This window comes from Mauremys reevesii, unplaced genomic scaffold (assembly GCF_016161935.1).
Source record: "Mauremys reevesii isolate NIE-2019 unplaced genomic scaffold, ASM1616193v1 Contig23, whole genome shotgun sequence".
Taxonomy (NCBI): Eukaryota; Metazoa; Chordata; order Testudines; family Geoemydidae; genus Mauremys; species Mauremys reevesii.
Window position 1 is genome coordinate 661,469 of NW_024100833.1, and position 25,057 is coordinate 686,525.

A 25,057-nucleotide genomic window follows, 5' to 3' on the forward strand; every position below is an offset into this window, starting at 1 on the left:
TGGCTGTGCCTCTGCATAGGAGCTGGAGAAAGGACATGCTGCTGCTTCCAGGAGCTGCTTGAGGTAAGCGTCGCCTGGAGCCTGCACCCCTGATCCCCTGCCCCAGCCCTGATCCCCCTCCTGCCCTCAAAACCCCTCGATTCCAGCTCAGAGCAGCCTCCTGCCCTCCAAACCCCTCATTCCCAGCCCCACCCCAGAGCCAGCAACCCCTGCACCCTAACCTCCCGCCCCAGCCTGGAGCCCTCTCCCGCACCCTGAATTCCTCATTTCTGGCCCCACCGCAGAGTCCGCACCCCCAGCCAGAGCTCTTACCCGTCCCCGCACTTTTAACCCCAATTTCATGAACATTCATGGCCCGCCATACAATTTCCATGCCCAGTTTGCCCACCCCGGTCTAGTGGGTTGGGGGCGGGGGGACAATGGCGCTGGGATTCAGGGGGACCAATTAAAAACTGAGCCAAGGAAGCACTTTTCCCCACGACACGCGATTGGCCTGTGGAACTCATTGCTACAGGATTTGGCCTAAGGCCAAGGCCTTGGCACATCCCAGGCTTCCAAAACGCCCCTTTGCCAGGACACGTACCTGAATGGCAACAGGGATTCGGGCAGCTGGTTTGCTGGGACGGCTGCCACTCAAACTGACCGGCCTGTTTCTTTGCGCTCCCCGCCCCCCAGGGTCGGTCCGTTTGTCTCCACCCGCCGCAGTGACCGTCTCTTCGTTCCGCGTCTGTACAGCGCCTGGCGCGGGGCAGCCCTGGCCCGGCCTGGTTAGGAGCAGTGGCAAGGCAAGTATTGGTAATGAATGATAATAAGGAGCGTGGAGGAGGAGGAAGGTCATGAGGATCTGGGAGTGGGTGGAGCAGCGAAGGGTTAATTCAAGGCTTAATTTAAAGGGTGGAAGGTTAAATTAAGCTTTAATTTCAAGGGTCCCTGTTATGGGAGGGGGGAGACTGAGCGGCTGATGAATTATATCAGCTCACAACGAGGGGGTGCTGTCCCTTCCCCAGGCTCCGCCCTCCCAATGGGCTGGGACATGAAGGGTTAATTTAAAACGGCTCCCTCCCTCCGCCCCCTCCCCATGGGCTGATTTAATGACTAGTTAGGAAGCTCCCGGGTGTCACCACCAGGGGGCGCTGTATCCCCCATGGGCTGGGGAGCGAAGGGTTAATTTAAAGGGGTCCCCCAGGGACAAGGATGGGAGGAAAAACTGGGAAGTTCCAGGACTTCACCACCAGGTGGCGCTGCCCTCCCCATGCCCCCATCTCCCGCCTGCATAATATCCCCAGCCCAGCCAAATCTCCGCTCGCTCACTCGCTCTCCATCTCCCTGCCCGCCGGGCGCCCCTGCGCCCACCCCGACCCTCCAGCCCCATGGGCGGCCCGAGGCGGTGAGCCAGGGGACCCAGGCGTCCGGGGAGAGGGTCCCCTTCACGTGCGCCCAGAGGGGGCTATGGGGGCCCCCCAGGGGTACCAGGCGTCGTGGTGGGTTTACCTGCTCCACCAGGTGCCGCGCACCAATTTCCAGTTCGAGGTGGTGGAGAGCAGCTTCGCCCCCCAGGACAGGGAGTACCAGCAGGTAAGGGGGGCACGGGGGGGCAGTACGCAGGAGGGGGGGAAGAGATGGACAGAAGCAGAGTGAAAGGGAGGGAGAGATGGAGAGAAAGAAAAAGGGAGGGAGAAAGAGAGATGGATGGAGCAGTGTGTGTGTTGGAGGGAAGGGGATGGAGAGAAGGAGACAGGAGGGATGGAGGAGAGATGGATGGAGCAGTGTGTGTGTTGGAGGAAGGGGATGGATAGAAGGAGACAGGAGGGATGGAGGGATGGAGGAGAGATAGATGGAGCAGTGTGTGTGTTGGAGGAAGTGGGATGGATAGAGAGAGACAGGAGGGATGGAGGAGAGATGGATGGAGCCGTCTGTGTTGGGGGAAGGGGATGGATAGAAGGAGACAGGAGGGATGGAGGGATGGAGGAGAGATGGATGGAGCCGTGTGTGTTGGCGGAAGGGGATGGATAGAAGGAGACAGGAGGGATGGAGGAGAGATGGATGGAGCAGTGTGTGTGTTGGGGGTAGGGGATGGATAGAAGGAGACAGGAGGGATGGAGGGATGGAGGAGAGGTGGATGGAGCCGTGTGTGTGTTGGAGGGAAGGGGGATGGAGAGAAGGAGACAGGAGGGATGGAGGAGAGATGGATGGAGCAGTGTGTGTGTTGGGGGTAGGGGATGGATAGAAGGAGACTGGAGGGATGGAGGAGAGATGGATGGAGCAGTGTGTGTGTTGGGGGAAGGGGATGGATAAAAGGAGACAGGAGGGATGGAGGGATGGAGGAGAGATGGATGGAGCCGTGTGTGTTGGGGGAAGGGGATGGATAGAAGAAGACAGGAGGGATGGAGGGGAGATGGATGGAGCAGTGTGTGTGTTGGAGGGAAGGGGGATGGATAGAAGGAGACAGGAGGGATGGAGGAATGGAGGAGAGATGGATGGAGCAGTGTGTGTGTTGGAGGAAGGGGATGGATAGAAGGAGACAGGAGGGATGAAGGAGAGATGGATGGAGCAGTGTGTGTGTTGGAGGAAGGGGATGGATAGAAGGAGACAGCAGGGATGGAGGGATGGAGGAGAGATGGATGGAGCAGTGTGTGTGTTGGAGGGAAGGGGATGGATAGAAGGAGACAGGCGGGAGGGGGGGATGGAGGAGAGATGGATGGAGCGGTGTGTGTTGGTGGAAGGGGATGGATAGAAGGAGACAGGAGGGATGGAGGAATGGAGGAGAGATGGATGGAGCAGTGTGTGTGTTGGGGGAAGGGGATGGATAAAAGGAGACAGGAGGGATGGAGGGATGGAGGAGAGATGGATGGAGCAGTGTGTGTGTTGGAGGAAGGGGATCGATAGACAGGAGGGATGAAGGAGTTGAGGGAGGGAGACAGAAAGAGGAGAGGTATGGACAGAGGGAGGAATAAAATGAGGGAGGGAGAGGGATGGACAGACCGGAGCAATGTAGGACCCGCGGAGAGAAAGATAGAGAAGGAGAGAGACCGGCAGCTGGAGGGATCAAGAGAAGAAGTGAACAGACAGGAGGGCAGAGGAAGTGCAGAGCCGGGAAGGGGGCAGAGTGGGTGCAAGCGGGGGTGGAGGGGACATGTCTGTGTCCTGGGTCTGGCCAGGCAGTGGGGCCAGCGGAGGTGGGGGGGTAATTGACGGGGTGGGGTGTCTAATCTCTTGTTATGCTGGGAGCCACCTGTTATGTGTGCTGGGGAGGCTGGGGCGGGGTCATACCCTACTTCAGATGTAACCATCCAGGGCCCCACCAACAGGGGCAGCTCCTCTCCCTACAGTGGGGCGCTGTCTGTCTGTCCATCTATCCCCAGAGCTGCCTGTCTGTCCCCATGCACTCACCTCTATCCATCCAGCCCCATACAGAGCCCTTTATCTATTTATCCCCATCCCCCTATCTCCATTCTCATCCCTGCTTCCATCCATCCATCCCATTGCTGTGTCTATCTGGCCATCCGTCCCCACACTCCTCTACCTCCACCCCCATCCCTCCATCCATCTGTCTTTCCATCCCCGTTCAAACTACTCACCCACTCAGACGGTGACGTTAGCTAGATATAGAATTACACTAACATGTTACCCCCGACCCCCCAAGAAATTTCCTGTGTATCTCTGAGCCGCCCCCTAGTTCCCCGGTCCCTGAACCTGCCATCTCCTCTCAAGGGGGCTCCCATCTGGCCTGATTCCCAGACACCTAGATTTGCAGGTAACCCTGCATAATCCAGGCCAGAGAGATTCCTGCAGGGAAGAGCCATAAGGATGCCCCAAGGCCTGGAGAACATTTGCACGGGGCGTCCCGTGAAATTAAATGGTGGTGACTTCACAAGTGATCCAAGGCAAGGCGTCGTTGGCCTGTGGATCTCCTTGCCACCGGGTGGCGTAGGCGCCAGGATCTTGGCAAGTTAGGAAGCCTAGATGGGCACCAACAATATCCAGAGCTGTCATTAACGAGGATCCAAATTCCAGCTGGGCCACTCAACCTCAGGCTTAAACCGAGCTCGCAGCTACGAGAGTAGGATGAAAACTGTGTGGACGCAGGGTTCTTAGACCGTGTGGCCATGGAGTTCTCAGACCTTCCTCTGAATTATCCGGGCGAGGTGTCTGAGCCAATGTGCCTCTAAAACCTGTATAGGGGCTGGTCCTTGGAGGGTTTTAAGAACAAGTGGAACGAACGTCAGCCGGAGCTGATCTAAGTTGACTTGGAGATGGTGTAATGACCCCTTAAGATCTCTTCCGGCCCCACAGTTCTAGCATAACACGCGGGGCAATTGACCAGACGAGCTCGTACGAAATAATCCGACGCACGGTGGACGTCCTAGAAAGACATCCCCACACCTCACCTGAGCACAGGTCACGTTCATCCCGGCTTTGAGCGCCATTATCCGCAGCTGATTTACATTTTGCAGCCCCCAACAGAGACAGTGGGAAATGCCCCTGTGAAGGGGGGGCCGCCCCACACTGTCTGAGAAGGGACCAGCTACCCGGATAGTCCCACAGCTGAGGGGAATTAAGTGACCTGAGCGACCCCTGACTGGGATGCTGCAGACCTTGGACACTAGTAAGAGGGTCTTCAAGCTGGATCCTGGAGTGAAGGGTGGGCCCGGGCTCCCCTACTGGTCACCGGGTAAGGGGCACAGGCTGGGCTGTGGGATGGTTCATCCTGTTTGACTTGGATACCCTGGGAGGAGGAAAGTGCATCGTGAGCACGGAGGGCCAAGCCACGATGAGGGAGCACTCAGAGAGAGAGAGACTTTGGTGTGCACGACTGAGTGACGGAAGGGGGCATCGGACCTGGAAGGAACTAATTCCCAGAGCAGCCAGGAGGAGGCGCCCTAACAGCAAGCAAGCCCCAATGGCAGGAGTTGAGCCCAGATGATCCACCTGCCAAGACTGTGGGGGAAGCTGGGGGATGTTGCCTCCAAATCTGGTGATCAGTCAGACCCCGAGCATGGGAGCAAGATGCCACCGGCCGGGCTGCTGGACCAAGCTGAACCAAAATATGGGTCCCTCTGATTCTGGTATAAACATGTCCTCACACAGGGAGTCATCCCGATACAGCGACGGCACATCCAACCTGGTTCGGGAATAGCATCTCCATGTAGACAAGCAAAGAGACTCGAGGAGCTCACTTGATTGGGCCCAGCCAAAAGGGGTGACTTTTCCACGGTCTAGAAATTCAGAAGGACGCAGGACTGGAAGGTCACAGAGTGCAGTCCCCTGCTGTCGTCAGCAACACCATCATGCCGTCCCATTCGTAGATGTACAGCTCCATCTTCGAACCACTTAGGCTGATCCAGATGGTTAGGAACTTTCTCCTAATTTCCAGCCTCAGTTTATCCATGCCCATTTGTTCCTGAGCCAGGCGCTGTTCTTCGGTTTCAACACACCTTCTCCCTCCCTGCCGTTTGCCCCCCTGAAAGCGATCAGATCCCCTCCCAGCCTCCTTTTTAAGCGAAACATGCCAAACTCTTTGAGTTTCTTCTCGTAAAATTGACTGTCCAGTCTCCGGATCATCCCAGCAAGGTTCCTTGTTCTTGCCCGTGAGAGGCCAGAAGTGGACACGGCATCCCAGAAAAGCTAAAGCAAGATCAATCCAGATGAGAAATATCTACGGTGCAGACTTGTACCAGTGAGGATAATGAGCCATCGGAAGAGCTCCCCTAGGGATGAGGTAGAGTCTCCATTCCTTGGAGTCTGGTCTACTGGATCTTTTCTTCCATCGAATTAGTGCAAGTGAATTAACTCAACTGAGTCGAAACGCCTTCTCAGCGCTTCTCAAGACCCATCTTCAAAGACTTGTCTACACACAATCATGGTCCCACTATAACTCTTCCTTGGAGGGGCTGCAGGAATACAGGTTGCTTATACTGCTATAGCTATTCCTCGCCGGGGAAGGGAATTAATTGAACGGGTATCAAGCAGCATAGCCTAATGGAGAGTCCCAGACTGGGGCTAAAGAGACCTTGTTCTGCTGGGGGGACTGTGGACAGGTCACTGCCTCAGTTAATGGGGATAATTACACGGAGCTCCTTGGTCAGGTGCTTTGAGATCTACCAATGGGCTATTAAACCTCAGACTTCAGGCTTAAGCCAAGATCTTCACTACAAGATTAGGATGGAAACGACGGGTGTGCAGGTTCTTTCACATCGGCGAGCAGGAAGTTCTGAGACCTTCCTCTGGTAGGGAAAGACCCAGGTCGTTTTATTCTGATACTGACGCTGTACCCCCGATCTATAACAAACGGCATTCCAGTGGGTACAAAATTCCCGTAGAGTGGCCTCTCTGAAAGTCTGCGTTGGCTGCTTTGAGAGTCGAACCATCCGAGGCATTGCCCCAACTCAATGCCTTTATATCGAATTAAGACTCAAACGGAAGTAACAAAGTGGGGTGAATTCAAAAAATAAAATGAGCTGATCGAAAAGATCAAGAGGTAACTTGATTATGACGTAGAGGTACCTTCCCGGGGAGGAAGTATCAGCTACTCTTCGACCTGGTGATGGAAGGCAGAAGACCCAAGGGCTGGAAGCCAGACACCATCAAACTGGGAAGAAGACACCAGTTTTGAACAGCGGGGCCTGGGGGGGGTGTAATTTAACTGAGTCGAAATGCCTCATTGGAACAAGCTACCAAGGGAAGTGGCGGAGTCTATCTCTTGATGGCTGATTGACCTCCTCTCAGCCCCCCCAACTAGGGGTCTGGCCCCATTGCCTCTGATGGAGCGATGGCCAATTGACACCCCTCCTCCCCTTCCCAGCTGGGGGTCTGGCCCCACTGACTCCGACAGGACAGAGCAAGGGACGATTGACACCAGCTGGGGATCTATCTCTGGGCAGATTAAGACCAAATCTGGCCTCCACCCCCAATCCTGTCCTGGGGATTACGAGATGCAAATATCAAAAATGCGCCTCTTTTTTTTTTAAACAAAATGCAAATTAGCTGGGAATTAATGTGTGTCAGGAGTCGTCTGTGTAACAGGCGGGAGGCAGCTTGTTTATGATCTTTAATCCTGTCTATCCATCCCTCCCTCCCCACACTCCTCCATCCCTCCTCCCCACACCCCTCCATCCTTCCCTCCCTCCCCCACACCCCTCCCTCCCCACACCTCCATCCCTCCTCCCTCCTCCCTCCCCATTCCTCCTCCTCCCTCCCTCCCACACCCCTCCATTCCTCCCTCTACCCACACCCCTCCATCCTTCCCTCCCTCCCCACACCCCTCCCTCCCCACACTCCTCCATCCCTCCTCCCTCCTCCCCATTCCCCTCCCCACACTCCTCCATCCCTCCCTCCGTCCCCCCAAGCCCCACCCTTTGCTTTTAGTTAATATTTCTTCTCCTCTTCCCCACCCCTGCTGAGTGAATAGCTGCTGGGGAGCCCAGTCACTGCCCTTCCCCTCTCTAGGGACCAGCGGGGGGTGTGGGGTCCTTCCCCTCTCTAGGCTGCTGAGCCCAGGGGGCTGATCTGGGGGGAGGGTTTGGAGGATCAGGGGAATCGGGGGGATACCAGGCTGGCTGGGCCCTGGGGAATCGGGGATACCAGGCTGGCTGGGCCCCGGAGGATCGGGGTTCCTGGGCTGGCTGGGCCCCGGGGTCGGGGATCCTGGGCTGGCTGGGCCCAGGGAATCGGGGATACCAGGCTGGCTGGGCCCAGGGGAATCGGGGGGATCCCAGGCTGGCTGGGCCGGGGGGGTCGGGGGGATCCCGGGCTGGCTGGGCCCCGGGGGGTCGGGGGGATCCCAGGCTGGCTGGGCCCAGGGGTGGGGATACCAGGCTGGCTGGGCCCCGGGGGGTCGGGGGGATCCCAGGCTGGGTGGGCCGGGGGGGTCGGGGGGATACCAGGCTGGCTGGGCCGGGGGGGTCGGGGGGTTCCCGGGCTGGCTGGGCCGGGGTCGGGGATCCCGGGCTGGCTGGGCCCCGGGGGGTCGGGGGGATCCCGGGCTGGTTGGGCCCCAGGGGGTCGGGGGGATACCGGGCTGGCTGGGCCCCGGGGGGTCGGGGGGATACCAGGCTGGCTGGGCCCCGGGGGGTCGGGGGGATCCCGGGCTGGCTGGGCCCCGGGGGATCGGGGGGATCCCGGGCTGGTTGGGCCCCGGGGGGTCAGGGATCCCTCCTGCGCGGAGGCGCGCCGGGAACAGGGGCCAGTGTATTGGGCTGGCGGGGCCCGTCCCTGGCAGCATGTTCCTGTTTTACAGCCTGCGGCTTCGTTTCTAATGAGCTCCTGGGGGGAGTCCTCCCCGGGGAGCGTTGGCTTTACACCAGTTACAGCAGTGGGGTGGCCTGGGGGGTCACTCGAGGACCCCGAGCAGCCTGGCTCCCTGCGGGGGTGGGGGGGAGCCGGGGCGGGAGCCACATTCGCTGGTGATTCCCTTGGCAGGCGGAACCAGGAGCCGAGCTCTGGATTCGCTGCTATGTAGGTCACCGGGGGCCCCCCGCGCCGCCGAGCCAGCGCCTCTGCTCCGAGACAGGCAGGGTGCAGCCGCTCAGCCGCCCACCCCCCCACGTGCCCCCCATCTCCACGCGCAGCCCCCATCTCCCCATGCACAGCCCCCATCCCTCCCCATGCACCCCTCCCTCCGTCCCCACGCGCAGCCCCCATCTCCCCATGCACCCCTCCTCCGTCCCCCGCGCAGCCCCCATCTCCCCATGCACAGCCCCCATCCTCCCCATGCACCCCTCCCTCCGTCCCCACGCGCAGCCCCCCATCTCCCCATGCACAGCCCCATCCCTCCCCATGCACCCCTCCCTCCATCCCCACACACAGCCCCACATCTCCCCATGCACAGCCCCATCCCTCCCCATGCACCCCCTCCATCCCCACGCGCAGCCCCCATCTCCCCATGCACAGCCCCCATCCTCCCCATGCACCCCTCCATCCCCACACACAGCCCCCATCTCCCCATGCACAGCCCCATCCCTCCCCATGCACCCCTCCTCCGTCCCCATGCGCAGCCCCATCTCCCCATGCACAGCCCCCATCCCTCCCCATGCACCCCTCCATCCCCACACACAGCCCCACATCTCCCCATGCACAGCCCCCATCCCTCCCCATGCACCCCTCCATCCCCACACACAGCCCCCATCTCCCCATGCACCCCTCCTCCATCCCCACACACAGCCCCCATCTCCCCATGCACGCCTCCTCCATCCCCACACACAGCCCCCCATCTCCCCATGCACAGCCCCATCCCTCCCCATGCACCTCCTCCGTCCCCACACACAGCCCCTATCTCCCCATGCACCCCTCCCTCCGTCCCACACACAGCCCCCATCTCCCCATGCACAGCCCCCATCCCTCCCCATGCACCCTCCTCCATCCCCACACACAGCCCCCATCTCCCCCATGCACCCCTCCTCCATCCCCACACAGCCCCCATCTCCCCCATGCACCCCTCCTCCATCCCCACACACAGCCCCTATCTCCCCCATGCACAGCCCCCATCCCTCCCCATGCACCTCCCTCCATCCCACACACAGCCCCCATCTCCCCATGCACAGCCCCATCCCTCCACATGCACCCCTCCTCCATCCCCACACACAGCCCCATCTCCCCCATGCACCCCTCCTCCATCCCACACACAGCCCCCATCTCCCCATGCACAGCCCCATCCCTCCCCATGCACCCTCCTCCATCCCCACACACAGCCCCCATCTCCCCATGCACCCTCCTCCCATGCACCCCTCCTGCATCCCCACGCAGCCCCCATCTCCCCATGCACAGCCCCCATCCCTCCCCATGCACCCCTCCTCCGTCCCCCACACAGCCCCTATCTCCCCATGCACAGACCCCCATCCTCCCCATGCACCTCCCTCCATCCCCACACACAGCCCCCATCTCCCCATGCACCCCTCCCTCCATCCCACACAGCCCCCATCTCCCCATGCACAGCCCCATCCCTCCCCATGCACCCTCCTCCCCAGGCACAGCCCTCCATCCCCACATACATCCCACATCCCTCCCACGTGCCCCTCCTCTGTCCCCACACAGCCTCCCATCCTCCCTCCATCTCCACACACACCTCACAGCCGTCCCTGTCCCTCTCTCCCTCCCCACACCCCCCATCCCCATCCCTCTATCCCTGCCCATCCATCCCCCCCACACGTGCCCCTCCGTCCCCATGCACCCCTCCCTCCGTCCCTATGTGCCTCTCTGTCCCCACGCACCCCTTATCCCTCCCTCCATCCCCACACAGACCCCATCCTTCCCTCCCTCCCCATCCCTGTGTCCCCACGCACCTTCATCCCGCCCACCCATACCAACATCCCCACAAACAACCCCATTGGCCACAGCCTGCCCCCCCACCCCCCAGCCCGCAGGGGACGGGCCACAGCCCCACGGGTTCCCACCACCGGCCAGGCCGAAGTAAATGGCACTGGGTTGTCTCTGCATCCTCAGACACGCTCCTCTGTCTGTCTGTCCATCCATCACCCCCCGCCCTGATACCCTCTGTGTCTGTCCGTCCCCACACACCCCTCGCTGGACCGATAGGTGTGGGGGATGGATGGATGGACACGGGGTGTGTGGGGAGGGGTGGGGATGGGGATGGATGGACGGACGGACACGGAGTATGTGGGTAAGGGTGTGGATGGACGGACGGACACAGGATATGTGGGGAGGGGTGGGGTTGGGGATGGACGGATGGAGGGTGCATGGGGAGGGACAGACAGCCAGACGAGCTGTATTTCTCAGACTGGCAAGCCCTGGCCGCTCTCCAGCAGAAGCTGGCTGAGAAATGTCTCTCAGCGCCTCCCCGCAGCGCCCCCGCCCACCCCGCCCCCAGCGCCCCGCCCACCCCGCCCCGCACTCTGCCAGCTGCTGTGGGGTGGGGCCTGGCCCACGCAGCTTCACTGGGGCGGTTTCACCATCTAAGCCTGGAGCAAACTGAGAGAAGCTGTAATCTGCTGTGGGGGACGGGGGGGCGGGGGAGATTGGGGCTGGCTGGGGGAATAGCTACAGGGTCGGGCACCCTGGATATGCCCCGATCTGCCCCCTTTGGGCCCTGGGGGGCAGAGATCGCCACAGGGCCAGGCACCTCCACCTGGAAATATAGAGGAGAACCCAGGAGTCCTGGCTCCCAACTCCCCCTGCTCTAACCACTAGACCCCACTCCCCTCCCAGAGCTGGGGAGAGAACCCAGGAGTCCTGGCTCCCAGCCCCCTCCTGCTCTAACCACTAGACCCCACTTTCCTCCCAGAGCGAGAACCCAGGAGTCCTGGCTCCCAGCTCCCCCTGCTCTAACCACTAGACTCCCCTCCCCGAGCCGGGGAGAGAACCCAGGTGTCCTGGCTCCCAGCTCCCCCTGCTCTAACCACTAGACCCCACTCCTCTCCCAAGCCTGGGGGAGGCGGGTGCTGTCCTTTGGCTGATCTGCGTCTGTCCGTCCGTCCCCCAGGCCCTGCTGCTCCTGGCCAGCGTGGCCGGGCTCTGCCTGGCCATCAGCCTCGTCCTGATCTGCGTCTACCTGATCCGGTTCTGTTGCTGCGACCCGGAGGACGAGGACGAGCCCAAGCCGCGCAGGGTTTGCTGCATCACCTGGAGCTGCGTGGCCGCCATCGTCGTCTGCTGGTGAGGACCCGGGGAAGGGGCAGGGGGGAGACGGATGGGGCTGGGGTCAGAGCCCCCCATCCCGTGTGCGCCGGGGAGGGGGCTGGGGCAGGTAGGCTGAGGCCTCAACAAACTTGCTTCATGGATGGTTCCAGCATGAGATGGGAGCCGGCGCCCCCTAGAGAGGACAGACCCTGTGACCCATTCCCTGCCCCCCTGAGCCAGCCAGTCCCTGCCCTGGGCCCGGGTGAGAGCCGGCGCCCCCTAGGGGGACAGACCCCGTGCCCCATTCCCTGCCCCCCGGAGCCAGCCAGTCCCTGCCCTGGGGCCGGGTAGGCAGCGCCCCCAGAGGACAGGCCCCAGGCCCCATTCCCCGCCCCCCGGAGCCAGCCAGTCCCTGCCCTCCCCATTCTCTAAGCCTTTGCTAAGGAGGCTGTTGGGGTTGGTATCTGTCCTCCCCCGTCCCTCCCCCACATTTCTCCCCCCTCCTCCTCCCCTGCCCGCCAGCAGCCTCCCTGGGCCCATCAGACTCCCCATTGTCCTGGCTTTGTCTGGCACTGGCTGTCGGTGCCCCACCCCCTCCCCCGCCCCCAGCTGCCATAAAGAGCTGCTTGTTTCCCGGCACTATAGGAAGCCGGGTCCCTTTTCTCCCCCTGGCCCCGGCCCCGGCCTGGGTCCCCCCGGCTCCTTTGTCTCTTTGTTCCGCCATGGCCGGGCCCCTGCGTGGTCCTGTCTCCCACCCCTTGCCAACCTCCCCCGCTTCACTGCCACATGGGGTGGGGCTCAAACTTCCCAACCCCGGGCACCAAGGCAGAAAGCCAAGTTCATGGGACAAAAACAGCCAATCCCCCTCCCGCACCAGAGCCGCAGAGAGAACCCAGGAGTCCTGGCTCCAAGCCTCCTGCTCTAACCACTAGACCCCACTCCCCTCCCAGAGCCGTGGAGAGAACCCAGGAGTCCTGGCTCCCAGCTCCCCCTGCTCTACCCACTAGACCCCACTCCCTTCTCACTGTGGCGAATTTCACCAGACTCTCTATTCTCTGGGCTGGGTTATTGGGTCGCTCCCCAGCCCCACCCCTGCCCCTCGCTGGGGTTGCTGGCAGCACCCTGAGAACTGGGGGGAGAAGGGCCCCATTGAGAGCCCAGCCTGGGGCCATTCAGGGAGGGGACAATGGGCCCCTCTGTGTGCCAGGGGGCTGGCTGGCGGGAGAGGAGCCCTACTCCCCTGGGCTCAGACCCAGGCCTGCTCCTGAGCAGCCGGGCCGTGGACGGGGAGGGACCAAACCCCAGAGCGCCCGGCCCCATTGCTATGGAGGGGAGTAGGGTCTAGTGGTTAGAGGGGGCGGGGCTGGGAGCCAGGACGCCTGGGTTCTCTCCCTGCCCCCCTCCCACCCAGCTTGGCTCGGTGATGGGGAAAGAAACTGGCATCCCCCCCACCGATCCCCCCCACATCGCTCCTGCCCTGCAAGGAAGGGGCCTCATTAGCGTGAGAATGGGGCTGCCTCCCCCGCGGGGAGGGGGCGGTTGCCATGGCAGCAGGATTTTGGGAGCCAGCCGGCCTCAGTCACAGACAGATGGACGGGGGGGGATGGATGGAGGGGGGAGGGCGGCATGAGGGGGGGCTGGGAGGTACAAGGGGGAAGGAGGAGTCTGGGGATGGGGGCATGGGGTGGGGATGGGTGTATGAATGGGAGGAGATAGAGGGGTCTGGGAGGATGGAGACATGAGGTGGGATGGGGATGAAGGTGAATGGGGTTATGGGAGATGGAGGAAATGGGGCATGGGGGGATGGGAGGTATGGGGATGGAGGGGTCTGGGGGTGTATGGGGTGGGTGGGGTTGGGATGGAGGGGTCTGGGGTGTGGGGTGGGAGGTATGGGGATGGAGGGGTCTGGGGTGTATGGGGGTGGGTGGGGTTGGGATGTAGGGGATGGAGGGATCTGGGGTGTATGGAGGGATGGAGGGTCTGGGGAGCATGGGAGGGTTGGGAGGTATGGGGATGGAGGGGTCTGGGGTGTATAGGGTGGGAGATATGGGGATCTGAGGGTGTATGGGGATGGAGGGGTCTGCGGGTGTCTGGGGTGAGGTTGGGAGGGATGGAGGGTCTGGGGGTTTATGGGGTGGGGTGGGGTTGGGATGGAGGGGTATGGGGTGGGGATGGGAGGTATGGGGGGATGGAGGGGTCTGGAGTGTATAGGGGTGGGAGATATGGGGATCTGAGGGTGTATGTGGGGATGGAGGGGTCTGGGGGAGCATGGGGGGGTTGGGACGTATGGGGGGATGGAGGGGTCCAGGACAGTCTGTGGGGGGCTGATCAGCGGCTGTTACCCCGGAGCTCGAGGGGTGTCTCCAACTGGGCACCCCCTCGTTATCCACAGGGCTGTAATTACCCCCACACACACCCCATGCTGATTGCTGGGTGGGGGGCGGGTCTGGCTGTCAGGAACCAGCTGCTTCTTGGGGGGGGGGGCGGGAGGCAGTGACAGCTGGATGGGCCTGTGGGTGTGATGGGGGGGCGGGATCCCAGGCTGGCTGGGCCTGGCCCCATGCTAAGAAGCTTATGGGTCTTTATCCATCATCCCCGCCCGCCGCTCTCCCCAGCTGCTGCCCCATGGCCACACCCCTGCCCCCAGGCCTGGGGGGGCACCCAGGGGGCTGGAGCTCCAGTGGGATGGGGCTGAACTGGGGGGGCGCTAGGACTGCTCCCCCCACTGGTACCGACCCCCCGTGTGCCCCCCCCCCCCCAGTGCAGGAATTGGCATCGGCTTCTATGGGAACAGCGAGACCAACGACGGGGTCGGGCAGGCCACAGCCGCACTGCTGGACGCCAACCTCACGCTGCAGGGCGCCGACGCGCTGGTGAGCCCCCGTGCCCCTCTGTGCCCCCACTGCCCCTACCTCCCGCTGCCCCACAGCACCTAAAGCCCCGTGCCCCCACTGCCCCTACCTACGCTGCCCCCATCCCCTAACGCCAACCTCACGCTGCAGGCGCCGACGCACTGGTGAGCCCCGTGCCCCTCTGTGCCCCCACTGCCCCCCACTTCCCCTGTGCCCCCACTGCCCCCTACCTCCCGCTGCCCCCAGCCCCTAACACCAATTTCACGCTGCAGGGCACTGACACCCTGGTGAGCCTCCCTGTGCCCTCCTGTGCCCCCATTCCTCCCGTACCCCCACTGCCCCTGTGCCCCTGTACTCCCATGCCCCCATCCCCCCGTGCCCCCTACTGCCCTCTGACCTCCCACTATGCCCCCAGCACCAACCACATGCTGCACGGCGCGGACACGCTGGTGAGGTCCCCGAGTCCCCTGCCTCCCAACTCCACACAGCCCCCCAAACCTCCCAGAGCCCCACTGCACCCCCTGCTAGCGCCCAGGGCACGACTCCCCCACCCTGTGCCCCCTCCGCATGTCCTGTCCCCCAGCCCACGCGGGGACACTGTGTACACGTGTGGGGGAAGTGTGTGAGGGGGCATGTGGCAACACGGAGGCATGTGGGAAGGGTGACAGCGCACACACGTGGAGAAGGCGTGATGATGAAACATGCATGTGGGGGAGCTGTGATGGAGGCACATGGGTGGGGGGAGGCGTGACCATAACACACATGTGTGGGGAAGGCATGACGGTGGCACACACGTGTGTGGGAGGCGTGACAGTGACACGCATGGAGGAGGTGAGATGTGGCACAGGCATGTGGAGAAGGCATGATGGTGGCACACACGTGTGTGGGGAGGTTTGACCATGACACATGCATGTGGGGAAGGCATGACACTAGCACATGCATGTGGGGGAGGAGTGACATTGATAAACACGTGGAGGGGAGGCGTGACAGTGGCACACACATGGGGGAGGCATGACGGTGACACACACATGCGGAGGAGGCGTGACGGTGACACACGCGTGTGCCATGCATCCGACCCGGGCCCCTCCCCCCAGGTGCGGCAGACGCTGGGGCTGCTGTCGGGGGCTGTGGGGGGGGACCTGACGCGGCTGGAGGAGGCGCTGGCCCCCCGCATCGAGTTCGTGGCCGTCGTGCGCAACACGCGGCGCCAGGCCGAGGCCGTGGCCCAGATCCTGGCGAGTCTCCCCTTCTGGGGGGCCCTGGGGACGAGTCCCAGCCAGCTGGCCCTCGGCCTGGCCTTCCTGGAGGACTACAGGTGAGACCTGGGGGGAGACGGGCGGGAACAGGGCGGGTGCGGGGGGGGGCAGAGCTGCCCCTCCCCCTCAGGTGATGGGTAGGGGGCAGGGGATGGAGGGGGCAACGGGGCTGGGCTCACCCCTCCCCCGCAGGTGGCTGGTGGGGGGGTCAGGGGGAGGGGGGCTGGGCTCACCCCTCCCCCGCAGGTGGCTGGTGGGGGGGTCGGAGGTCAGGGGGGGCTGGGCTCACCCCGGGCTCACCCCTCCCCCGCAGGTGGCTGGCGTATCTCCTGCTGCTGCTGCTGGACCTGGTCATTTGCCTCTTCACCCTGCTGGGGCTCGGCAAGCAGAGCAAGTGGCTGGTGGTCGCGTGAGTCGGGGACCTGGCGGGGGCATCTGCACTCACTGGGACCTGATCCCCACAGCCCCTCCTCCCTCCCCCTCGCCCCACAGCTCCCACCCTCCGCCCTGCAACCGCCCCATGCCCCCACAACCCCCCAGCGTCCCTGCACCACCCCCACAGCTCCCTCCCTCCTCCCCACAATCCCCCAGTGTCCCACCTCCCCCAGTCCTGCTTCACATGGGGGGGGGCTGTGGTGAGAGGGGAATGCGGTGCAGTGGTAGAGCGGGGGCTGGGAGCCAGGACGCCTGGGTTCTCTCCCGGCTCTGGGAAGGGAGTGGGGTCTAGTGGTTAGAGCAGGGAGGGGCTGGGAACCAGGACACCTGGGTTCTCTCCCCGGCTCTGGGAGGGGGCAGGGTTGAGAGGCTGTTTCTTTCTGCCCCACAGGTTGGGGGAGGGGGTGAGTTGAGTCTTTCCCAAATGCTGACTCTAGTGTCTCCCCCTCCCCCAGAATGACTGTGATGAGTTTCTTCGTTCTCATCCTGAGCTGGGGCTCCCTGGGGCTGGAGATGGCAGCAGCTGTGGTGAGTGAAGGGCTGAGGGGGCGGTTGTGGGTCTCAACCCCGTTCTCGCCAGGAGATCACTGCCTCCTGGGGCTGCGGGTCGGGAGTGAGGGGCACCGGCAGAGCTTCATGCAAAAGGTCTCTTGTAAGAGAGACCTTTTGCATGGTCTCTTACAAGAGACCATGCAAAGATCATAAGCTTTGTAAGGTCATTACAAAGCTTATGATCTGCTGAGTGTGGCCGTCCTGTTTGTAGGAATGTGTCACTCTTGTATCTGGGACTAGCAAGATGAACTATCACTCTGAGGGCCTATTGTAGTTATGCAAAGTGTGGGCCATTAAAGGTGGTTTGGAATCTTGATGGCTCCCAGCAACCAGGACAATTGACTGTGGAGGGCTCTGGTTGCAGGTGCCTTCCTGTGAGTCAGGCTGGGAGGAATGAGGGCTTGGGGGGTCTCACAGGACTTGTGATCAGGGCTGGCTTTAGGCCGATTCGCCCCACGCCTAAGAGGGCCCCACGCTGGCGCCTTTTTAATTTTACTCACCGGCGGCGCTCCAGGTCTTGGCGGCGGGTCGCTCAGTGCCACTGAAGACCCGGAGCGAGTGACGGACCCGCTGCCGGTGCGCCGAAGACCCGGGCGCCGCCGGGTGAGTGCGAATCGGTTCTCGCACTTGCTAAAGCCGGCCCTGCATGTGATCATGTCACCTGAACTGGAATCCATCTCGAACCTGGTGCTTTTCCATTGAGAAGGAGGGGGTGGGAACCCAGAGAGGGACAAAGGATTCCCGCCTTGGGCCAAAGATCTATAAGTGGGTGGAACAGAACAAGCTGCAGCCATCATGTGCAATCCCCTAGCTTCCACCTGAGCTGGAACAAGGGCTGTACCCGGGGAAAGGATCGGGCCCAGACTAGGAAGGAGTCTAGTCTGTGAAAGAAGCTTATTGGAACATCTCTGAGGGTGAGATTTGATCTGTATTCGGTTTTCTTACTGTATTAGACTCAGACTTGCAGGGATTATTTTATTTTACTTAGTAATTCACTTTGCTCTGTCTGTTACTACTTGGAACCACTTAAATCCTACTTTCTGTATTTAATAAAATCACTTTTTACTTATTAATTAACCCAGAGCATGTTTTAATACCTGGGGGAGCAAACAGCTGTGCATCTCTCTCTATCAGTGTTATAGAGGGCGGACAATTTACGAATTTACCCTGCATAAGCTTTATACAGGGTGAAACGGATTTATTTAGGGTTTGGATCCCATTGGGAGTTGGGCATCTGCATGTTAAAGACAGGGACACGTCTGTGAGCTGCTTTCACGTAAACCTGCAGCTCTGGGGGTGAGTTCAGGTGAGACCCTGGGTCTGTGTTGGAGCAGACGGGCGTGGCTGGCTCAGCAAGGCAGGGTGCTGGGGTCCTGAGCTGTCAGGAAAGCAGGGACAGAAGTAATCTTGGCACATCAGTTGGCAGCTCCCAAGGGGGTTTCTGTGATCCAACCAATTCCCCCCCTCCCCCGTGTCAGTAACAATAACTCCCCCTCCCCAGGGACTCAGTGATTTCTGCTCTGACCCAGACGGCTTCGTCCTGAACCTGACCCAGGCCAAGACAGAACTGAGCCCAGGTAGGCACCAGGGGCAGGAGGCCGGGCTAGATGGGCCCATGGGTCTGATGGGGGCAGGGGAGGGGAGACCAGACTAGAGGGGCCCATTCTTAACCCCTTCCTTCTCTCACCCCACCCCGCCCCGGCAGAAATCCTCCAGTACTATCTCACCTGCAGCCAGGGCGTCCCGAACCCCTTCCAACAGGTGAGACCCCAACACCTCACCCATGAACCAAGCTCTCTGGGGCTCGGCCTGGGCCTGGCAGGAGGGCACGCCAGCACCACCAGCACGGAGGCCTGGGCCATGGATTCTGGGGGCTGAGTGGGGGGACCCCAGGCTGGGCTGCGGGTCGGGAGTGAGGGGCACTGGCAGGGCTGGCGGGAGCCCAGGGCTGGGCTAGCAGGGGGTTGGGGGTCGGGAGTGATGGGCACCAGGAGGGCTGGGGGAGTTAGCGGGGCTCTTACGCGACCTGAACTCACCACTAGAGGGCGCCAGACACCGCCGTGCAGCTGGTTTGTTGCTGACCGGCAGCTCCTGGGGCGGGAGCCGGGGGGGGTGCACCCCTCCCCCATCTGTGCCCCACAATCCCGCTCTCACCCCCCCCCCAGAGGCTGACCATGTCGCAGCGGGCGCTGTCCAGCATCCACTCCCAGCGGCACGGCCGGGCGAGAGAAGCTATCCCACAATTCCCTGCGGCTGCGGTCAGTGCTGGATTGGGATTAATGCCTGGGGGGGGGGGTGGGGGGCTGGCTGGGAGCCCGGACGCCTGGGTTCCATCCCCCCACCTCTCTCTCTCTCTCTCCCCCAGAGGAACCTGGTCTCTGTGCAGGGCACCCTGAACTCCACGGAGAGCAACTTCCACCAGCTGGTCGCGCTGCTCAACTGCCGGGGACTTCACAAGGTATCGGCTCCTGCCCCCGGGGTGTCCCGCGGCTGCCCCCAGCAGGATTCCCCCCGGCTATGGTAGCACCCTGGACTGTGGTAGCTTCCCCAAGCTCCACCCCCCTGAGCGGGGGTAGCTCCCCGGCTCCACCCCTGAGCTGTGGTGGCTCCCAGGCTCCACCCCTGAGCTGTGGTAGCTCCCAGGCTCTGTCCCCCAGGCTGTGGTAGCTTCCTCAGGCTCCACCTCCGCGCCAACCCCCGCTGCGGGCTGTGGTAGCTTCCCCAGGCTCCGCCCTGCGCCCACCCCACCCCGCCAGGCTGTGGTTGCTCCTCAGGCTCCACCCCACTGAGCTGTGGTAGCTTCCCCCAAGCTGTTCCCCCCCAGGCTGTGGTAGCTTCCCCAGGCTCTGCCCCTGCATCCACCCCGCACCCCCCGCCGGGCTGTGGTAGCTCCCTTCAGGCTCCGCCCCCTGGGCTGTGGTAGCTCCCAGGCTCCGCCCCCTGAGCTGTGGTAGCTTCCCCAGGCTCCGCCCTCCTGGGCCGCGGTAGCCCCTAGGCTCCGCCCCCTGCGGGCCGGTGACGCTGTCTCTCGCCCAGGACTACGTGGACGCGCTCAAGGGGCTCTGTTATGACGGCATGGAGGGGCTGCTCTTCCTGCTGCTCTTCTCCCTCCTCTCGGCCCTCGCCTTCACCACGGCCGTCTGCAGCCTGCCCCGCGCCTGGGGGAGGTTCCACAGCAGGTGGGAGGGGCAAGGTGCAGGGCAGGGCCTCTGAGGGGTGGCGCCGCGCGGGCTGCCGGGGGTGGGCCAGGTGGGGTGAGGGGGCTGGGTTGTTGGTGGGGGGTGGGGCCACTCGCATTGCGGGGCGGGGCGTCTGAGGTGCCCGATGGGGATGGTTGGGGCAGGTGGGTGGAGCTTCTCAGAGTGGAGGGAGTGGGCGGGGCAGCTGGGGTGGGCGGGACTGCTTGCAGTGGGGCGGGGCCTGTTGTGGCATGGCAGCAGGTTGCTGTGGGGAGGGGGTTCGCACGGCAGGGGCGGGCATCTGGACAGGGGCGGGGACAGTCATGGTGGTGGGCAGGGCGTCTGGGGGCAGGCAGGGAACATGTCGTGGGGGCATCGCCAAGCAGCCCCACCAACCCCCTCCGGCCGGCAGGAACATGGAGTACGAGGGGCGCGGAGGACGGCACCCCTTCACCCCTCAGGCACGTAGCCCCCCGCCCCGCTCCAGCCTGCGCCTCTCGGCCCCACCCATTTCCAACGCCCCCGTCTCACAGTACATGTGAGTAGCCCCCCCGTACCCCCCCCAATGGACTGCAGCCAGGGGCCGGGGCGTGCTGGGCGTCCATCCTCGCTCCCCACCCTGTGTCTGTCTGTCCCACCCCACCAGCCAGCTGGCCCGCTGTGGTTCTCCGTCCCCACTGCATCCGTCTCCCGTTTGTCCGTCCAACCACCCGTCCATCCCACTACACCCCCATCCATCCATCCCCGGTACCCCTCCCTCCGTTCCCTCTCACCCTCATTACCGAATATATCGCTCTTCATCCCCAGCCGTCCCGCCGTCCCCTTCCCCACCGGCCCCTGCAACAGCTCTGGCTCAGCCGCGCCGGCACTCGCCAGACCCCGGCCTGCCTGGGACTTAGGGGTCAGGTGCCCGGGTGCTGAGCTGGGCCTGGCGCTGATGGGTGCCTCCTCCATATTGCCCCCTGTCCTGCCTTGATGGATGGGGCGGGGGGCAGTCCAGGAGACCCTCCCCTAACCATCAGTGGGCCCCGACCTCCCACATGCACCCCTCCAGCCAATCTCTGTCCCTCTCCAATATTAAAGCTATCCCCCGAGCCACCACTGGGGGGCATATGGCAACCCCCTCTCCCCCCCACACTCTCCAGTTGTTTCTGGGTTTACTCTGCCCAGAACTCAAGGGTTAATTATAACAATACCAGCTAGTGGGGGATGGGCCTCTAGGACTGTTCAGACCAGATCAGATCAGAGCCGTGGGACCCTCCAGCCCGGTATCCCGGCTGCTGCCCTGTCAGAGCCCTGGGCCCCTCTAGCCCAGTATCCCGGCTGCTGCCCTGTCAGAGCCATGGGCCCCTCTAGCCCGGTATCCCGGCTGCTGCCCTGTCAGAGCCATGGGCCCCTCTAGCCCGTTATCCTGGCTACTGCCCTGGTTCAGAGCCATGGGCCCCGGTATCCCGGCTGGCCTGGGAATCTTAAATAGATTCCCGCCCCCCTTCACCTCCAATTAAACCAAGACATCCAGCTGTTTCCCTCTGCCCCCCGCCCCCATCACCAGTGGGCAGCCCTGGGTTCAATGACCGAGCAGAGACTCGGGATGGGGGTGGGGGAGATGGGGGTACAGTGATGTCACATACACTCCAGTTCGGGGGCCTGGCTCTCGGAGGTGGGGGGCAGGATCCCCCTCCCACCCCGGCTAGCGCCCGTCTCGCTCTCCTCGGCAGGAATCAAAGCGGTTCGTTCAGTGGCAGTCCTCGATATGATAGCGTGCCCCTCCTCGACCGGCACTCCCCGCCCCCCTCGGTAAGTCTCCCCCCCCCCCCAGCCTGTGCCCCCACTCCTGGGGCGGGGGGGGATCACAACCTGGCACTGTGGGACCGCTGTGCCCCCTTAACTCACTGGCCTGGGCTGTCTCAGTACCACCCCGGTGACAAGCCCCGAACCCCCTGCAGGTGCAGCGATCACTCAGCCAGCAGCATGTGCAGCCCCTCCCGCCCCAGCAACACGGCATGACGGTTCCCTGAACCTCTCAGAGAGGGACCCCAGCCAGTCGCCCCAGCCTGGCACCCCAGAAATACACCGTCTTCCACTGCTCGGCACTCCCTCGGCCGGTGCAAGCTGATTCATTAGTTTGCCGTTCCGGCAAAACGGGAGTGAATCCACGCTGGTTTGGGTAAAACATCAACCAGGTTTATCAACTCCAGCAAGACGGAGGGTCAGTGGCTCTCGGCAGCAGAGTCGGTTACCTAAGAAATAAAACTAGAAACGGCGTCTCAATGTAACCGTCTGAGCAAGATTTGAATCAAACAACCTCTCCCCCTAACAGGCAGCTCGCAGCTCCTCCCGACACAGGCTGGGTTCCCTTCCAGCCTGGGACCAGTCTCCCTAGCTCAAAGCTTTTGTCTTCCAGACCATTTTCTGGGTGTGGAGACGGGGGAGGAGAGAGGCCAAGTGAGGACGTCACGGTCCCTTTTTCATACTTGCTTCCAGCTGCTAGAAAGATCTGCGCGGGTCAGGCAGCCCCCGTTGGTCGGAAAAGAACTAGATAAATTGCTGGAGGATCGGTCCCATCAATGGCTATTAGAAGGCAGGGCCGGTGCTTCCTGCCTACGGCACCAGGATTCGTTGCGCCGCCGAAGAAGGTTCTTCTGCCGACGTGCCGCGGAAAACAGCGGCAGCCAATTGAGCAGCTCAATGACTGCCGCTGTCGCCTGCGGCATTTCGGCGGAGGGTCCTTCTTCGGCGGCGCGATGGGAGCGGAACCGGAAGCTCCCGCGCACCCCGTGGGGAGCGCACAAAATGCCACCCCCCAAATTCTGCCTAGGGCACCAGAAACCCTGGTGCCGCTTCTGTTAGCAGGATGGGCAGGGATGGGGTCCCCGGCCTCCCCACCTCACAACACATTATCAGTCGCACACAGAGAGCAAAACTTTGTAACTTGCCACACAATGGTAACACACGCAGCCCAACAGGACAGGCCTTCAGATGATGATCCCAAACATCCTAATCCCATCCCGGGGGTGAACGCTGGGGTCCCAGGAGGCTGCTTTGAGGTACAGAGCGTCACGTCGTCCCCTCCAGTCTATCCCCTCCATCTCTCATCTCTCCCATCTCTCCCCACCCCAGGACTCACCCCCCATGCAGGCATCTTACGTCGGCGCCAGCCAAGAGGAACCGGGCCCCCGATACCGAATGGACTTCCTGACCTAGAATCCGACCCACGGCCCCCACCCCTGACTAACACATGGACCGGGTGCCCCCCACGGCCGAGTGCTGCTGGGCCCGACAGAACCAAACGGGGGGAAGGAGAGAGACCGGGGCTGCCCCCCCCCCGGCCACCCCCTGCTGACCCATCCCTCCGTCTATCTGGGTTTGATGCCAGGGGTCTGTGCCCCTGAGAAGGGGGGGTGGGATGAAGGAGGAGGGTTTCCCCATAAGAATCCCAGGGGGGAGAAAACGAGGAAAGCAGAAGGATGAATGGAGGAGTGGAAGAATGAGCGTGAGAGAGCAGAAAGGATGAATGGAGGAAGGAAGGAGCATGAGAGTGAAAGGGAAGGAAAGAAGAAGTGAGAGAGTAGAGTGAATGGATGGGGGGAAGAATGGAGAAATTAAAAAGAATGAATGAATAAATGAACGAATGAATGAATGAATGAGCAAAAGGAGTTGAAAGAATAAATTAAGGAGAAGGAATGTGTGGGGAAAAAAGAATGAAGAGAGAAAGAAGGAAGGAAAAAAGTGTGAAAATACAGAGCGAAAGCAGGCAGGAAAAAAGATGGAAAAGGAGCGAACGGAGGAACAGGCGAGGGGGTGGGACGAGGAGGAGTGAAGGACTGAAGGAGTGAAAAAGCACAGACGAAAAGGAGCCCATCGGAAAAGGAGGGAACGAGAGAGCGGGCGAGTGGACCAGAAGAGAGCAGTGGCCAGCCAGACAAGTGAGCCCAGCAGCAACACGGGGCCCATCCAGCCCTGGGGCGTCAGCCCCAATTAACGTCTAACCACACACCCCTGTGAGGCCGGCCTGACCCGGGCTGTAGAGCAGAGACCTGTAGGCAGAGGAGAGAGGTGACTGGCGCGAGCTGGGGGGGACCCCGCCTGCCGTCCCAATTAGAGCCTCGGCCACTAACGAGCCTTCGATCCAGAGGAACGAGAAATAAAAGGGAAATTTTATTTTAAAGGGAGCTGCGTGCGCGCTTTGATTTGCCTCCCCTCTCGGGGGCGCCGGCTCCCATCTGGCCCCAGGGCAGGGACTGGCTGGCTCAGGGGGGGTGGGGAAGGGGGCACTGGGCCTGTCCCCTCTAGGGGGCACCGGCTCCCACCCGGCCCCAGGGCAGGGACTGGCTGGCTCAGGGGGGCGGGGAATGGGGTGCGGGGCCTGTCCCCTCTAGGGGGCGCCGGCTCCCATCTGGCCCCAGGGCAGGGACTGGCTGGCTCAGGGGGGCGGGGAATGGGGTGCGGGGCCTGTCCCCTCTAGGGGGCGCCGGCTCCCATCTGGCCCCAGGTTAAATGAGTTCAGCAGCTGCCCCATGAGGCCAAGCCATATCATGACTGACACAAACAGGGCCCCAGAACTGAGGCCGAAGGGGCCCCTGAACCTGAATGCCCCCAGTGGGGGCCACGTGGAGGCTGGTCCCCACTGTTAACACTCCATAGCCCCTGGCGGGGGGGGGGGGGGAAGCTGGCATCTGCTTGGCCACTGTCACACCCAGGAGCCCTAGCTCCCACCCCTTCCCCTCCCAGAGCCGGGGATAGAACCCAGGAGTCCTGGCTCCCACCCCTTCCCCTCCCAGAGCCGGGGATAGAACCCAGGAGCCCTGGCTCCCACCCCTTCCCCTCCCAGAGCCGGGGACAGAACCCAGGAGCCCTGGCTCCCACCCCTTCCCCTCCCAGAGCCGGGGACAGAACCCAGGAGCCCTGGCTCCCACCCCTTCCCCTCCCAGAGCCGGGGACAGAACCCAGGAGCCCTGGCTCCCACCCCTTCCCCTCCCAGAGCCGGGGACAGAACCCAGGAGTCCTGGCTCCCACCCCTTCCCCTCCCAGAGCCGGGGATAGAACCCAGGAGTCCTGGCTCCCACCCCTTCCCCTCCCAGAGCCGGGGATAGAACCCAGGAGTCCTGGCTCCCACCCCTTCCCCTCCCAGAGCTGGGGATAGAACCCAGGAGTCCTGGCCAACCCGCCGTGCTCTAGTTCCCTTTCTCTTTGGGCTCCCTACGGCCCTGGG

At 62.5% G+C, this 25,057-nt stretch overlaps 1 protein-coding gene across 1 annotated transcript; it reads left to right on the forward strand.

The window, feature by feature from the left end:
* The first annotated feature begins 1,349 nt into the window (after window positions 1–1,349).
* On the forward strand, window positions 1,350–23,839 carry LOC120393547 (protein tweety homolog 1-like). Its single transcript, XM_039518168.1, has 14 exons — window positions 1,350–1,575; window positions 11,435–11,607; window positions 14,333–14,444; window positions 15,518–15,738; window positions 15,993–16,088; window positions 16,570–16,642; window positions 18,168–18,243; window positions 18,372–18,427; window positions 18,832–18,924; window positions 19,032–19,124; window positions 19,703–19,845; window positions 20,258–20,306; window positions 21,564–21,642; window positions 22,966–23,839. Exons 1-13 carry the CDS (start codon window positions 1,450–1,452, stop codon window positions 21,600–21,602), a joined length of 1,350 nt encoding a protein of 449 aa, XP_039374102.1. The 5' UTR covers window positions 1,350–1,449; the 3' UTR covers window positions 21,603–21,642; window positions 22,966–23,839.
* Window positions 23,840–25,057: the final 1,218 nt, after the last annotated feature.

Coding starts and splice junctions, on each gene's coding strand:
- LOC120393547 (XM_039518168.1), top strand. CDS start 1,450: ATGGGGGCCCCCCAGGGGTACCAGGCGTCGTGGTGGGTTTACCTGCTC. Junction 14,445..15,517: donor TGCAGGGCGCCGACGCGCTG/GTGAGCCCCCGT, acceptor CCCTCCCCCCAG/GTGCGGCAGACGCTGGGGCT. Junction 20,307..21,563: donor GGCACCCCTTCACCCCTCAG/GCACGTAGCCCC, acceptor TCTCCTCGGCAG/GAATCAAAGCGGTTCGTTCA.